Genomic DNA, 14719 nt, shown 5'->3' with positions numbered 1-14719 from the left:
TATGTTCAAATCTTCAGTTAATTTATACTTTTGTCCTTGTGTTGTTCAAATCTTAATTTAATAAGTCAAAGAATGTTGAGATTTTTTGTTTGTTCATTCCTGTATTGGGTGTAATTTTCAATTAAATAGACAGAAGATAAAGTTGATAGTCAGTGCATGTTGATTTCTTGCAGTCCATTACAGTTCATTAACTTCAACAGGGTTTTCGAGGTTGGGTTTCATCGTGTCGTTTTGGGGGTGGACGCAAGGTTCTGACCCCACCAGTATCCAAGAATCCTGAATTGTCCCCACCAATAACTCAACACTTGTCACTCGCGCCTCCTCGAATTACTTGCGCGTGTAACAGGTAGGGCTTTAGCACTCTGCTGAGAAAGGCAGCAACCCGGCCGCTACAGCAAAAAAGCTAGTGCTCTGCCCGCGACAGTTCAAAATCTGCTTCGTAAAAGGTATATCCAAGCAGGGAACGATTGTATACTACAGAGCACATCAAAATGTAAGTGTCTGTCAACCTAATAGTGTGCTTGAGTAGACTATTTGTGTTGGAGATGGGATTACAGAGAGACAGGACAAGTAACAGCTTTTGTATGTTGAGTATCAGAAAACATTGTCACAAGAATAGGGGAAAATATGCCTAGCTAGTGCAACTCAAGGTTGTTTGGTAGACTATTGCATTGGTCCATTCATTGAAGATGAACGCAATGCGACATCCTGAACTGGTGCTGAACTGCTGATCCGAATGTATAGGTAAAAACCATATTATGCGTTTTCATCAATAAATAAATGGCCACATTTTTTTTAGCGTGCGCGCTAATGCGCACTCGCATGGATTGGGGGCCCACAAATAGATTCTTTCATGGGGCCCAGAATTTCCAGCTACGCCCCTGGTTATAGTGATAATATTATAAACAAGGTGAATTTAGCGATCACAACGAAAACAGCCAAGACACATATTGAGCCCAGAAAATGAATGTTATTAGGGCTGTAAATATAATAAGCCTTTGTCTAAAATGGACAACATTGTAACTAAGGAGATTTAAACCATACAGCGATTCTGCACTCTTCATTTTCTTACAAATATTATTCATTTGCAGTATTTTAAAAGTGTTCAGAAAGACTGCATCAATGATATGCTATATATGTGATATCAATATTGTTATAAACTTCAACCAAAGTCAATTTAAATGGCGGGCAAAAGTGGGTTAATTGCCATGGATGTGGTGTTTGATATAGTTTACGTTCAATTTTAACTATTTTAGGCAGAAAAACGTATATTGACAAAACCTTTTTTAATAATTTACTATAATTTAGAAAGGTTTTTGTGAGAAATCATTTCAAAAGTAAACTCATTTTTCATTTTATATTTCAATTGGAAATTTTTGCACACAACATTATTAATTTATACATTTTTATAAAAAAAAAAAAATTATGAATCCATTTATTGTATTTCCTTGAGGCTGGGGAAGATATCCAGCATGTGGTTCAACATTTAATACAAGTAAGTATATGTACAACATGGAAAAGTAAATAAAATAAGTGTAATAGGATGTGGATTTATTTTCTCTCACCTTGTAATTACACAATCAAACAATCTATAATTTAGCTCTGACCTTTCCAAAAACATTTTGTTGAATTGGACACACTTTTCGAAGCTCTATTGACAGACATGCAATGACTGGGACTGATGGAAGAATCTGAGAGGAATGAACTAGGAGCAGAGAAATAATCATATTTAAAAGACAGCAGCCCCATAAGAGGCCAACAAGAGTCACAAGGGTTTGTCACTTTGCTGAAGGATATTTGTGACCAGCTATCCAGGCCAGACTCTAAAGACTTTCCAAGGGGTACAAATGCTGCTACTGGAGTACTGACTGGAAGTATTGCTGATATCATGTCTACCATCCTCTTAAAGTACTCTGTCCAACAATATCAGATCATAAGAAAGGTGTTTTAGCGCTTATTCAAAATAGCAGAGAAACATGCATTATTGTACTCAGGAGGGGACATTGACAGAGGATTACTCAAAAAGTACACAGTAAAAGTACTTCATAGTACTTAGCCGCATTCAAACCGCAGGACTTTCCCTGGTACTTTGGTTCTTTAGTTACGTTAGTACCTTGTGGGACTAGTACTGAGTCCAACAGTGTCAATCTCACGAAGAACTAATGGCAAAAAATATTTGTGGCTTGATTAGGTTCTCACTCAGGAGGGGGACTTTGACAGAGGATTACAAAAAAAAACACACATTAGAAGTACTTCAATGTATTGTGATAGTAGGTGTAAGAATACTGAGTCCAGCAGTCTCAATATCATTAAGAACTTATGGTAAAATTGTCTTTTTATCACTCATCAAAGATAGCAGAAAAAATGCATTATGTAGCCTACTATGGAGGGGACTCTGACAGAGGATTACTCACAAAGTACACAGTAAAGTACTTCCTTTTATTTCTGGTAGCAGTCAACTAGTACCGAGTCCAACAGTATCAGTTTTATTCAGAACTTATGGTAAAAAATATTTGTATCACTCATTGAATATAGCAGCAAAGAAAATGAAGAGTACAGAATCGCTGTATGGTTTAAATCTCCTTAGTGACAATGTTGTCCATTTTAGACAAAGGCTTATTATATTCACAGCCCTAATAACATTCATTTTCTGGGCTCAATATGTGTCTTGGCTGTTTTCGTTGTGATCGCTAAATTCACCTTGTTTATAATATTATCACTAAAACACTGACCCAGATCGCTGGATCGCTGGATCGCTAGAAACACCGCTGTCATCAGGTTGGCAAGGGCTGTTCTATTTCGTATATGGCTTCGCCCTCTAAGGCTATCGCTATTGGGTAATCCCCCTGCGCCCCCGCGCAGCACTGAAACACTTGTAGTCCACGCCCACCCGCAAGGTGGGCCCCACCCTCGGGCCTCCTTCCGGTATAAATAGGAAGGTGGCCCGGCAATCTGCTCCCTCTTTTCTTCAGCAACCGTCAGAGTACTGAAGCACAGGAAAGGAATTAGAGTCATGAGCAACAATTGTGTCCGTGATTGTCCCTCATGTAAAACGGGGTACATCATGAGCTATGATCTACACGCGATATGCGAATCCTGTCTGGGGCCAGAGCACGCGTACGCGGCTCTCAACCAGCAGGTCGCGTGTTCGCATTGTGCCCGTCTCCCATCAGCCGACAGGCAGCGAAGAGCGGACGCTCTAGCTGCCGCGGCTGAGGAGGACGACTGGCCAGTCCAGGAGCACAGGGACGACAGCCTGTTTCTGGAGCCGAGTGGTGGGCAGGAGTCGGACGACTCCTACCCCGTTTCCCTCCATGGCTCGCCATGCGGCTCTCCCCTCCCCCCTCTCCCCCGGACGGGGGAGACGGGGTCGGAGCGAGGTACGGGTATGGCGGCCGAGCACGCGGTCCCCTTCTCCGTTGCCACGGCACTGCCGGCGTTGGGGGGCATCATGCTGGAGCTGCCGGAGATCATCGGCAAGGCGGCAGCCTGCAAGGGTCTCCTCGTTCCCCTAGGAAGGGAAAAGGTAGCTCTGGATGACATGGCCGGAGTTTTTTCCCGCGTTCAGACGGGCAGGAGTGACCCGATCTGGCCGCGCTTCCCAGCCATTAGGAGGTACCAGGAGGGGGCTGCGGCGAACCCGAGGACCCTGAGGGCTCCGGTGGCCACCTTTGTTCCCTTCACTAAGGTGGAGGGATTCACTGACGAGGGTTTCGCAACCACCCCCGCTCTGGAGCAGAACTTGACAGCGTTCTTTGGGGTTAAGCAGGCCAACTTGGTCGCCGGACGGCGCCCTGTGTTGGCCTCCCCCAAGGATCAGTATGTCGCCCGCCAGGCTGACCGGGCGCACCAGTGTGCGGTTCAGGCGTCTGCGGCGGCGAACAACATCGCGTTGCTGGCAAACTCGGTGGTTACGCTGGTGGAGCGGTCCACCACCGTGGCTCCAGAGGAGGCGGAGGAGATCGGCAAGGCGGCCAGCACGGCGAGCAGGCGGATGATATCCGCCAGCATGTTGGCTGGCTCCAGCCTGCGGCGAAGCCGCAGCGGCACCAGCGGCAGCAGCAGCAGCAGCAGCAGCAGCGGCCAACCCGGCCACAGCGGCAGGCAGAGAGACAGCCGAGGCGGCAGACTCGCCCGTCGGCGGCGGCAGGGGCACCGTCCCGAGCCTCCGCCCCCCCACCAGAAAAGAAAAAAGAAAAGTACTCCCGTTCGTCGTCTGCTCCACGAGAGCCGCCGAGGAAGCAGAGCCGGCCCTGACGGTTTGGGGGGGAGTGTGAAGGAAATAAAAGAAGCTTAATTTCCAACCTTTTGTCGTCAGTTTCAAATGGGTTTCACATATCCCCCAATCTGGGTGAACCAGCTGCCTATGACCTATCGGTTAATAGCCAGCAGGGTTCGTTACAAAAGCCTGCATATTTTAATCTATCAGTTAATAAGTTACAGAGCGCAGTAACTACGCCAGCTGCCTCCAATCTGTTGATTAGTAGGCAGCGGGGTTCGCTGCGGGGGCCTGATGGTTATAACTTTTCGGTTATTAAACCACAGACCTCGCGGCATTCCTCTGTCCGAGATCTGCCACCTACACACGGTCACAATAAGCCCATGAGCGCCGTGGTAACGCCTCATGTGGATATTACTGCACACACCTCTACTCATCCTCTGAGCGTGTACGCGCCTCACGATGAGAGTCGGAGTGAAACGCAGCGTGTGGAGGCCCCCTCACAGCCCTTTCGCTCTAGGCCCACCTTGGGTTGCCTCACGGGCAGCGGGGGCGAGGGCTCTGGCGTGGCTCGTCGTCATGACAACCACAACACATCTCGAGCATGTGCGCCCGCTCTCAGAGTGTTTCTCGGAGTGGCAGCGCGTGTGTCTGATGGACAGATGGATGAGCAGGCTGATCAGCAGAGGGTACACCCTGCAGTTCGCCTCCCCCCCCCCACAGTTCAACGGGATAAAGGAGGCACGCCTGTCATCCCGGGAACAGTGTCGGGCGCTCCAAGCAGAGCTACGGGAACTCCTGTTGAAAGAGGCTATTTCCAGGGTTCCCCGAGGGGAAGAAAATCAGGGATATTACTCCCGCTACTTCCTTATCCCGAAAAAGACGGGGGGAATGAGACCCATCCTCGACCTGTCAGCGTTCAACGAGGCAATAATGAAAAGGCCGTTTCACATGCTGACGGTCAAAAGGGTGCTAGAGTGTGTTCACCAGGGAGACTGGTTCACCTCTATAGACCTAAAGGATGCATACTTCCACGTACCCATCATCCCACAACACAGGAAATTCCTGCGGTTTTCATTCCAGGGAATATCGTACCAGTACAACCATCTGCCGTTCGGTTATTCCCTGGCTCCTCGCACCTTTTCGAAGTGTGTAGAGACGGCATTGCAGCCGCTACACAGAGGAGGGATGAGAGTACTATTTTACCTGGACGACCTGCTGCTGATGGCTCGCTCCAGGGAGGAAGTGGCTTTACAGACGGTACAGCTCATATCGCATCTGTCAAAGCTGGGTTTCATGATAAACTGGAAAAAGAGCTGTCCTCTTCCCTCCCAGAGTATTGTTTAACTGGGTGTGGAATTGAACTCAGCCCGCATGAGAGCGCGACTCTCACGGCAGAGAGTGGAGACGCTGACAGCTCTCCTTCGACGCGTCACACCCGGCAGCGTGGTGACAGCCCTCTCGGTGATGCGGCTGCTCGGCATGATGGCAGCCGACCACGGGGTGATTCCCCTGGGTCTCCTTCACATGAGAAGACTCCAGAGGTGGTTTATTCGCCTACGCATCGACCCCGTGCGACAGAGGAGGCGCATGGTGGTCATCCCTCTGTCCGTGGGTTCAGACTTAACCTATTGGAAAAGTCCCCACGTCCTGTCAGAGGGTGTGGCACCGCGCACCTACTCTCCATCAGAGCACTGTATGTGCGCGGCGAGTTGAACAAAGGGGCAGACCTCATGTCCAGAGGAGGCCCGCGCCAGGAGGACTGGAGGCTACACCCCGAGCTGATCGCCCAGGTTTGGAGCCGGTTCGGGAGGGCGGAGGCGGATCTGTTCGCCGCACGCGGGAACGCCTAATGTGCCCTCTGGTTCTCCCTGTCAGCGCGGGACCTTCCCCCCCTAGGGGTGGACGCGTTCGCACATCGTCCATGGCCCAGGGGACTGCTGTACGCCTTCCCCCCAGTCCGGCTGATTCCCCGGTTTCTGGACCGAGTGCAGGAGGAAGGGCTGTCAGTGATCCTGATTGCCCCGGAGCGCACGGGCGCTTCCTGGTTTCCATGCCTACAGCGTACGCTGTCAGGCAGACCGTGGGAAATTCCGTGGCGCGGGGACGCTCTCTCGCAGGTGGAGGGAGCGATTTACAGTCACCCAGTGATAGGCCAGCGCCTATGGGCATGGCCCCTGAACGGGAACACTTAGAGAGGTTGGGTCTCTCTCAAGATGTTGTACGCCTGCTATGTGGCGCGCACGGCGGCCTGGCGCCGTTCTCAGCGCCTGTTCGTGCACTATAGAGAGCGCTCGATCGGGCAACCTCTGTCTGCACAACGGCTGTCACACTGGCTGTGTGAGGCTGTGTCACAGGCATATGTCTCCTCTGGGGTGGAGCCCCCGGAGAACATCAAGGCGCACTCCACCAGAGGAATTTCCTCCTCCACGGCTTTGCACGGAGGAATGTCAGTGGAAGATATTTGCACGGCTGCATCTTGGTCTTCCCCCTGTTCATTTATTCATTTTTATTTGAGGGATGTCTCCCATTCCTCTCTGACACACCCTGTACTGGGTGTCCTGTCGGGATGAGTGATGTCAGGGAGCCGGCTGTGCGCCTCTCTCTCTCCTGCCTTTTGGCACGCGGAGAGCGGCCCATTTCCCCTGAGGGATGTTCCTTTTTCCTCTAACACACTTTGTACGGAGTGCCTGGTCAGAGTGAGTGACGTCAGGGATCCAGCTGTGCGCTTTCCTGCCTGTCTGCACGCAGAGAGCTGCTGTTCCCCCACTACGATCGCAGGACGAGGTGGGACTTTCGTCTCTACTTTCTCACAGCGGCCGGTATGTATTGTTCCCAGCCTTCACCCCGTCGGGAAGATAGGCATGTTTTGCTATGTTCCAGGTACGGTGATGAGCCATTACGCATGGCACATCAGGCAGGGGGGTGTTATTGAGCAGGTATGTCTGTGCTTCTAGTGCCGGGCGGACCCAGTGGGGCGCAGACTACATCATGCTTCGCCCTTAACCCAATAGCGGTAGCCTTAGAGAGCGAAGCCATATACGAAATAGAACTGAGGTTACCTACTGTAAACCCAGCTTCTATGAGTAAATGGTGCAGCCCTCTAAGTGCGGGGCCCCACTGGCTCTACGAATAGCTGAAGAAAAGTTATGTTGTATGGGAGCAGATTGCCGGGCCACCTTCCTATTTATACCGGAAGGAGGCCCGAGGGTGGGGCCCACCTTGCGGGTGGGCGTGGACTACAAGTGTTTCAGTGCTGCGCGGGGGCGCAGGGGGATTACCCAATAGCGATAGCCTTAGAGGGCTGCGCCATTTACTCATAGAAGCTGGGGTTACAGTAGGTAACCTCAGTTCCATGCTCTGCTCAACCTCCCGGCGGGAGGTTCCCGCCTTCCCCAATGGACTCAGTAGCGCCCCCTGCTGCCAAAAGTCACGTGACTTTTGGCAGTAATATTCCGCTGTGAGAAGAAAAAGTTTTGTAGTTGTAAAAACAAGTTTTTTACTTGTAAAAAAAAGTGTGTACTTGTAAAACCTGTGTAAAACCTATGCTGAATTTGTCTCTGAAACATGATTTATTAGAAAAATGTTATGTGTTTGTTTGATAGATACGTTTTTTCTTTGCAAAACTAAATGCATTAGTTTGTAGATGGTGTTTTGTATTTGCAGACCACATTGTGTTTGTTAGTGAATCATGAGGCATTTCTAAGAACCTGTTTAGTTTGTTTGTGGAGTTATGGCAGGAAATTAGCTCCATAAACGTGGCTAAACAGAGCGGCTAAGATGCTAGGTAAGCTGACTGACGGACTAATGCAGCGCCGGATAGCGGCGTTTAATTTTCCACATGTACGTATATGGGGCTGTGGGCTAGGGCTTGCTACGAACGTTTGGGGTTTTTCTTATTATTTTGTAATTTAAGCCAGCTCGCGCTGCTCATACTAGCCCACATTTTATAACACAGTCAGTTGGCTTACAGCCCGCTAGTTCAAGCAACTGCTCTCCTATACTCCTGGGGAGGTTCACGTTTTTCTTGGTCTTCTTTTCATTCAACAATCAATACTGGATGTTTGCATATGTTGTCATAACTGGTTAATAAGTATGTTACTTTAACTGAGACCATCAATCAATCAATCAATCAATGTTTATTTATATAGCCCAATATCACAAATGTTACATTTGTCTCAGTGGACTTCAAAGTTTGTACAGAATATCAGTATGACAATACGACACCCTCTGTCCTTAGACCCTCACATCGTACAAGGACAAACTTCTGGAGAAAACCCACAGTTTAAAGGGAAAAATGGGAGAAGCCTCAGGGAGAGCCACAGAGGAGGGATCCCTCTCCCAGGACGGACAGACGTGCAATAGATGCCGTGTGTAAATTGAAAAGATAATACATTTGCAACATAGGTAGTCCAAATGTTTGGAAATGCATGTGTGTATAATAGGAAGATGAATCCACGAGGATATCCATCCAGGACTTATGATCCAGGACCACAGCCATGACTCAAGATCCAAGACTTGCGATCCATGACACAGGACCGCAGGATCATCCATGACTCCGGATCCCGGCGTATATAGACACCAAAAAGAAAGAAATTTGGGGAAGCTGGGTTAATCGGAACATGAGAGTACACAGGTATAGACAGAGAGAAGGATGAAGTAAGATGTCCCCCGACAAACTAAGCCTATATCAGCAAAACTAGAACTATACTATAGCTATAAGCTTTATCAAAAAGGAAGGTCTTAAGCGCACTCTTAAAAACGGAAGATAGATGGAAGTAGCCGGTCCTTGAAATTGATTTTATGTGGGTGTTAAAGGATAAATCCTGATCAAATATAACACCAAGATTCCTTACAGTCTCACTGGAGGCCAAATTAATGCCATCCATAGTTAGTATATCTTTAGATAATTTGTTTCGTAGATTCTTCGGGCCAAGTACAATAACTTCAGTTTTGGTCGTGTTTAACATAAAAAAATGTAAGGTCATCCACGTTTTTAAGTCCTTGAGGCAGTCTTGAATTTTATTTAGATGATTAATTTCATCAGGCTTGATTGATAAATATAGTTGAGTATCATCCGCATAACAATGAAAGTTTATGATTCCTTATAATATTGCATAACGGAAGCATATATAATGTGAAAAAAAAGGTCCGAGCACTCAGCCCTGTGGCACTCCATGGCTAACTTTGGTTTGCGTGGAGGATTCATCGTTGACACGTACAAACTGAGAGCGTTCAGATAGATAGGACCTAAACCAGCCTAAACCAGTTCCCTGTATGCCAACTAAGTGCTTTAGTCTTTGCAATAGGATATCATGGTCGATAGTATCAAATGCAGCACTGAGATCGAGCAAAACAAGAATAGAGACAAGTCCCTTGTCAGAGGCTATTACAATGTCATTTGTAACTTTAACTAGAGCTGTCTCTGTGCTATGATGTGTTCTAAAGCCAGACTGAAAATCTTTAAATAAATCATAGTTTTTTAAGTAATCACACAACTGTTTTGTGACTGCTTTCTCAAGAATTTTTGAGAGGAACGGAAGATTAGAAAAAGGTCTATAGTTGGCTAAAATCTCTGGATCGAGGTTGTGCTTTTTAAGAAGCGGTTTTATCACTGCTACTTTGAATGATTGTGGAACATAGCCTGATAATAAAGACATATTCATAATATTTAATAAAGAAGTGCTAATTAATGGAAAAACTTATTTTAACAGCTTAGTTGGAATCGGGTCTAAGATACACGTTGATGGTTTAGAAGAGAGAATCATTGAATTTAATTGTTCAAGGTTTATGGCTGAAAAGCATTCTAGTTTACTATCTAGTGTAATATTAGAACTTACGTTTCCGGGAGCTGTTGATAACACTATACTGGTCAAAGGCAAGAGGTCATTGATTTTGTTTCTAAGAGTAACAATTTTATCATTAAAAAAGCACATAAAATCATTACTACTGAGTGCTATGGGAATAGAAGGCTCAATCGAGCTGTGGCTCTCTGTCAGCCTGGCTACAGTGCTGAAAAGAAATCTTGCATTATTCTTATTCTCATCTATTAATGAAGAGTACTAGGCTGCTCTCGCTTTACGCAGTGCTTTCTTATATTCATTGAGAGTAATATGCCAAATTAAAAAAGATTCTTCAAGTTTAGTGGAACGCAATATCCTTTCAAGTTGTCTCGACTTTTGCTTTATTTTGCGGGTTTCGGCATTATGCCATGGAGCTAATCTATGTTGTTTTATTTTCTTATTTTTCAAAGGAGCAACAGAGTCTAATTTTATTTGCAGCGCATCTGTAGCACTATCGACAACATGATCAATTTGGGGTGGTGTACATTTTGTATAAATTTCCTCCCTTACATTCAGACATGCTATCGAGTTAAGTATTGGTGGAATCTCTTCCTTAAATGTGGCTATAGCACTAACAGATAGGTTTCTGCTGCAGGAGCTTTTGACTAATGCTTGGTAGTCTAGTAACAGTACTTCAAAAGTTACTAAGAAATGGTCGGATAAAGCAGGATTATGCGGTTCGACTAATAGTTGCTCAATTTCAATACCATAAGTCAGAACAAGGTCGAGAGTGTGATTATAGCAGGGGGTTGGTTTATTTACACTCTGACAGAAACCAACAGAATCTAATATAGAGTTAAATGCAACAGTAAGGCTATTTTTTATCATGTTATGAATGTTCATCTTAGAGGTTTTGCCTATATCTATTAGCACAAGGTTTATCTAAAGCTATTGATGGTTCTGGCAGGGCTCGATCTCGCCAGGTAAGCTGTCCACGTTGAGGTGCGAGTGTTATCGGGGGCGGGTAGCAGTCCCTCAGTTGGGGAGGGACCAGCTCTTTATTGTGAATGTTGTTTCAATCACTTCAATTACATATGGACCTTCTATTTTAGGTTCTCAATGGTGTTTATGTTCTTATTGCTGTGTGTTTTATTTCAGTTTTTTTAAGGTGACCCTTCCTCCCTTTCCCTCCCTTCCTCTCCCTCACCCTTCTGACAGGGGGCTAGATTACTGTCTAAGGTCCCACAATGAACCAGGCAAACAGGGCACCGATTGTGGGTAAGGCTGCAACTACTTTTGTTAGCTGGAATGTTAGAGGTCTCAATCATCCAGTAAAGCGCAGCAAGGTGTTTTCCCACCTCCAGAAGCTAAAGGCAGACATAGTGTATCTCCAGGAAACTCATTTACGTACATCACTCTAGACTCAAGCGGAGTGGTTTCTCTCACATTTTCCACTCCAAATTCAACACCAAATATAGGGATGCAGCGATCCTGATACGTAGGCATATGCAGTTTGTGGAATCTAAAGTAATTGCAGATACAAATGGTCGCTATATCATAGGGCAAGGTCAATTGTACAACACACCGGTTGTGCTTGCATGTCTCTTTGCTCCCAACTCAGATGATGCCGATTTCTTTAGCAATTTCTTCTCTCTGCTCCCTGATTTGAACTCCCATCACCTCATTTTGGGGGCAGACTTTAACTGTGCCCTCAATCCCACTCTGGACCGCTCCACTGTCTCCTCTAGACCAGGGGTTCTCAAACTTTTGTTTTATGCGTACCACTATTTATTATCAAGGATTTTCGCGGACCACCTCATATGTAAACCGTAAAAATAAGTAGGCTACATATATAAAAGTAGTGTTAAAACGCCGATATATTTATTATATTTAATTATAGACAATCAAAAGTAAATTGAAGCCTATCTGATACTTTTGTGACCGGTGTCTACTTTAGTTCCTGTACTGCAAAAAGCAGACGGCGCTGCGCTCAACACACACAGACTCCAAACCATGGACACACAGGCATATAAGTAACATAAACAATGTATGGGCCTAAGTTGCATTAATGCTTGAGCTACAGTATTGCAACTAAAACTGAATTAGTTTGTTTCACTCTTAGACCAGCAGGGGTACCAAATATATGCAGACTGCTGCAATAAGTACATTCATTAACTGTCTCATTGATGTTTGTCTGAAATTAATATGTAATATTAACAATCATATTATTCCTATCAGCTGTCAATCACTGTTATGATGCGGCGATTACCATTCTGTTCAGCAAAACGCCTCACAAACTGATTTAAGATCCAAAGCTTTAGTGTGTTTTGATCAAGCGGCAAACTCTGGGGGAAAGAGCCGGGACGCCAATACGGAAGTGCTACATACTGCAGTTCATATATTGGCCGATAGGCGATGACTGCAGAAAGGAGCAAATTCCATAGACCCCCATGTTAAAATGCCCAATTTTACAGCAGAAAAAAACATGTTTCTACCCCTGGCTCCATACATTTTATTATCGATATAGTTAGATTCCACCTTCATGATTATGGATCTGTGAGTGAATTGTTTTCTAACACGACCCTTTTATTTATATTAGGTCTTCAAGTGTTTGCATAAATTAGGGCGTGGGCACATTGAGTGACGGCTCTGTCAAGAGACTGCTACTGCTAGCTTCTTGTCTCTCTGCTAGCTGCCCTGTGAAGCTAGCTACAGGGACTCTGCCTGGTCAGTTCATCCAGGAAACACAACTTGAAGCCGGCCGTGGTTGTTTGTTCTTCATGCTTATATATTGGGCTATTGTGACTCGCTCTGCGGTTAAAACAGATGTGGTTTTGCGGCAAGTGAAATTTGAGTGCTTTATTTATGTGTTAATGATTTTAATCGACGTAATGAATGGGCTTGGGTTGCGAGTGGTAGCTACATCGGTGCTAACGATGCTAATCGTAGCCTCCAAGTTAAAATCATAGACTGTATATATAAAGGTTAAAACGAAATAGATAAGTGTTAAGCGTTAAGTGGGATAATACTGTACAACAAACGGCTTCTGTTTGAGGTTGATAAAATAAGGTCATCCTTGTAACTTAGAGAGATGATTATTATGTAGGTAGGAACTGTATGCATCGCAAAGGTTGATTTAAATTGGCTATGCTCAAGTATGTAGACAAGCTAATGTCGAAGTAGTAGTGTATATGAAATCAACCTCACAATAAGATGTGTGTATATATTACAATTATTAATGTCATATTTCAAGATGAGATATTACAATATGGTTGGTTGAGCTGGAGTTCATTATTGAGCTTACACGTTAACATCACAGTTATCTGAAGAACAAACCCAAACCTTGTTGTTTTTATTAATTGCATTACCAAATGGGTATCAAATAAACAGTAAGCATTGGTAACACAACTTCCAAAGTTACAGTAAAATAAAAAGGACCCTAACTCGGACAATCCAACATGTTCAACCGAAGAGAATCAGTTATATTGTTTGTACACATGGTACTTTACATATTTATCTGTTTGTTTAAGGTGTCCAGGTGATGCAGACAGGCTGGACCAGAGGGTGAGAGACAGAACTGGACTCCTCACAGCAGTAAACTTCAGCTCAGGTACAAAGACTCTTTTTTCATACTGTACAAAGAATCAAGAAAGATATTGGTTTAAATAAATGAAGTATTGACTTTAATACACTGATATACATTCCATTAAACAATACTAGATCACCTACACACCAGTGAAGTTGAGGGTTTTTTCTGTGCAAAAAGTTACATTTAGATGTTAACAAGCAATATCATGTTGTCAGCTTTCTAATTTAATGTATTAAAGGCAAAGATATTTAACACATAGTGAGAACTGCTACTATTTATCTCTGAATATTGTTCAAAAAAAGTGCTAAAAGTTATTCTTTCAGTGAGACAACAGAGCAAGCTTCTACAGTTGCACTACGTTTTGATAACAGTTAAATATTATTTTGATAATAACATATATTTCAATGTTGATGAACTTCATACTGTTCATTCATAATCTGATTGTCTTTGTAGCTCACTGTTGAAATAAAAAAAACATTACAATTACAAAATAATTATATCTAAAGCCCCTAAAAACACAAACACACCGCTTTCATAAATAACAAACTTGTTCTGCAATAATATGTTTTATGTTTCCTGTAATTTTTGTTCGGAAAGGACATGCCTGAAAGACACAACATGTTCTCCTTCTCTGAGGGTCAAGAAGAACATCCAAGAGGAAAATTAAAAGCTGATGCTATGAGATTTTAAGACCAGTACACTAAGAAACTACTTTTATTGTAAAAACAGTCAGCTGATCGAATGCACCTATTTCCACATCTACACTCCATCCGCTAATTATTTCTATTTGCCTCGCTTTATGAGCTTCACATCACTTGTGCCTTGTACCGCAGAGTTTGCAACGTGACAAATCAATGGGGCCAATCTCAGATATGAATGTGTAATCTAACATTTTCAGTAAGAATAATGGACAAAATGAGTGCAAATACAATTTATTGAAATGTCAACCAAAACTTAATCAAACATGTTTTAAATAAAAAGCACATATGGAGAGGTGAAAAACTATTAAATGTACAAGTAAACACATTTAGTCAAATAAAGTGAAAGACTAGGCCTGTGCAGTTAGTATCAGCTTTGCCCAGCATGGGCTCCTCCGTCAGGCCTGGTCCCCCTCACTGAGGAAAGACC

At 44.6% G+C, this 14719-nt stretch overlaps 1 protein-coding gene across 1 annotated transcript in view; it reads left to right on the top strand.

The window, feature by feature from the left end:
• Positions 1-14307, top strand: part of LOC307015501 (uncharacterized protein) — a 42977-nt gene extending 28670 nt beyond the window's left edge. The window contains exons 3-4 of the mRNA XM_079644151.1: positions 13533-13612; positions 14189-14307. Of these exons, the coding sequence (XP_079500277.1) occupies positions 13533-13570 (38 nt within the window). The 3' untranslated portion in view covers positions 13571-13612; positions 14189-14307. The remainder of the gene's footprint in view (positions 1-13532; positions 13613-14188) is intronic.
• The last annotated feature ends 412 nt before the right edge of the window (positions 14308-14719 follow it).

Source organism: Notothenia rossii (genome assembly GCF_949606895.1).
Source record: "Notothenia rossii genome assembly, chromosome: 8".
Classification (NCBI taxonomy): domain Eukaryota; kingdom Metazoa; phylum Chordata; class Actinopteri; order Perciformes; family Nototheniidae; genus Notothenia; species Notothenia rossii.
This window is presented reverse-complemented; position numbering and strand designations above follow the sequence as displayed.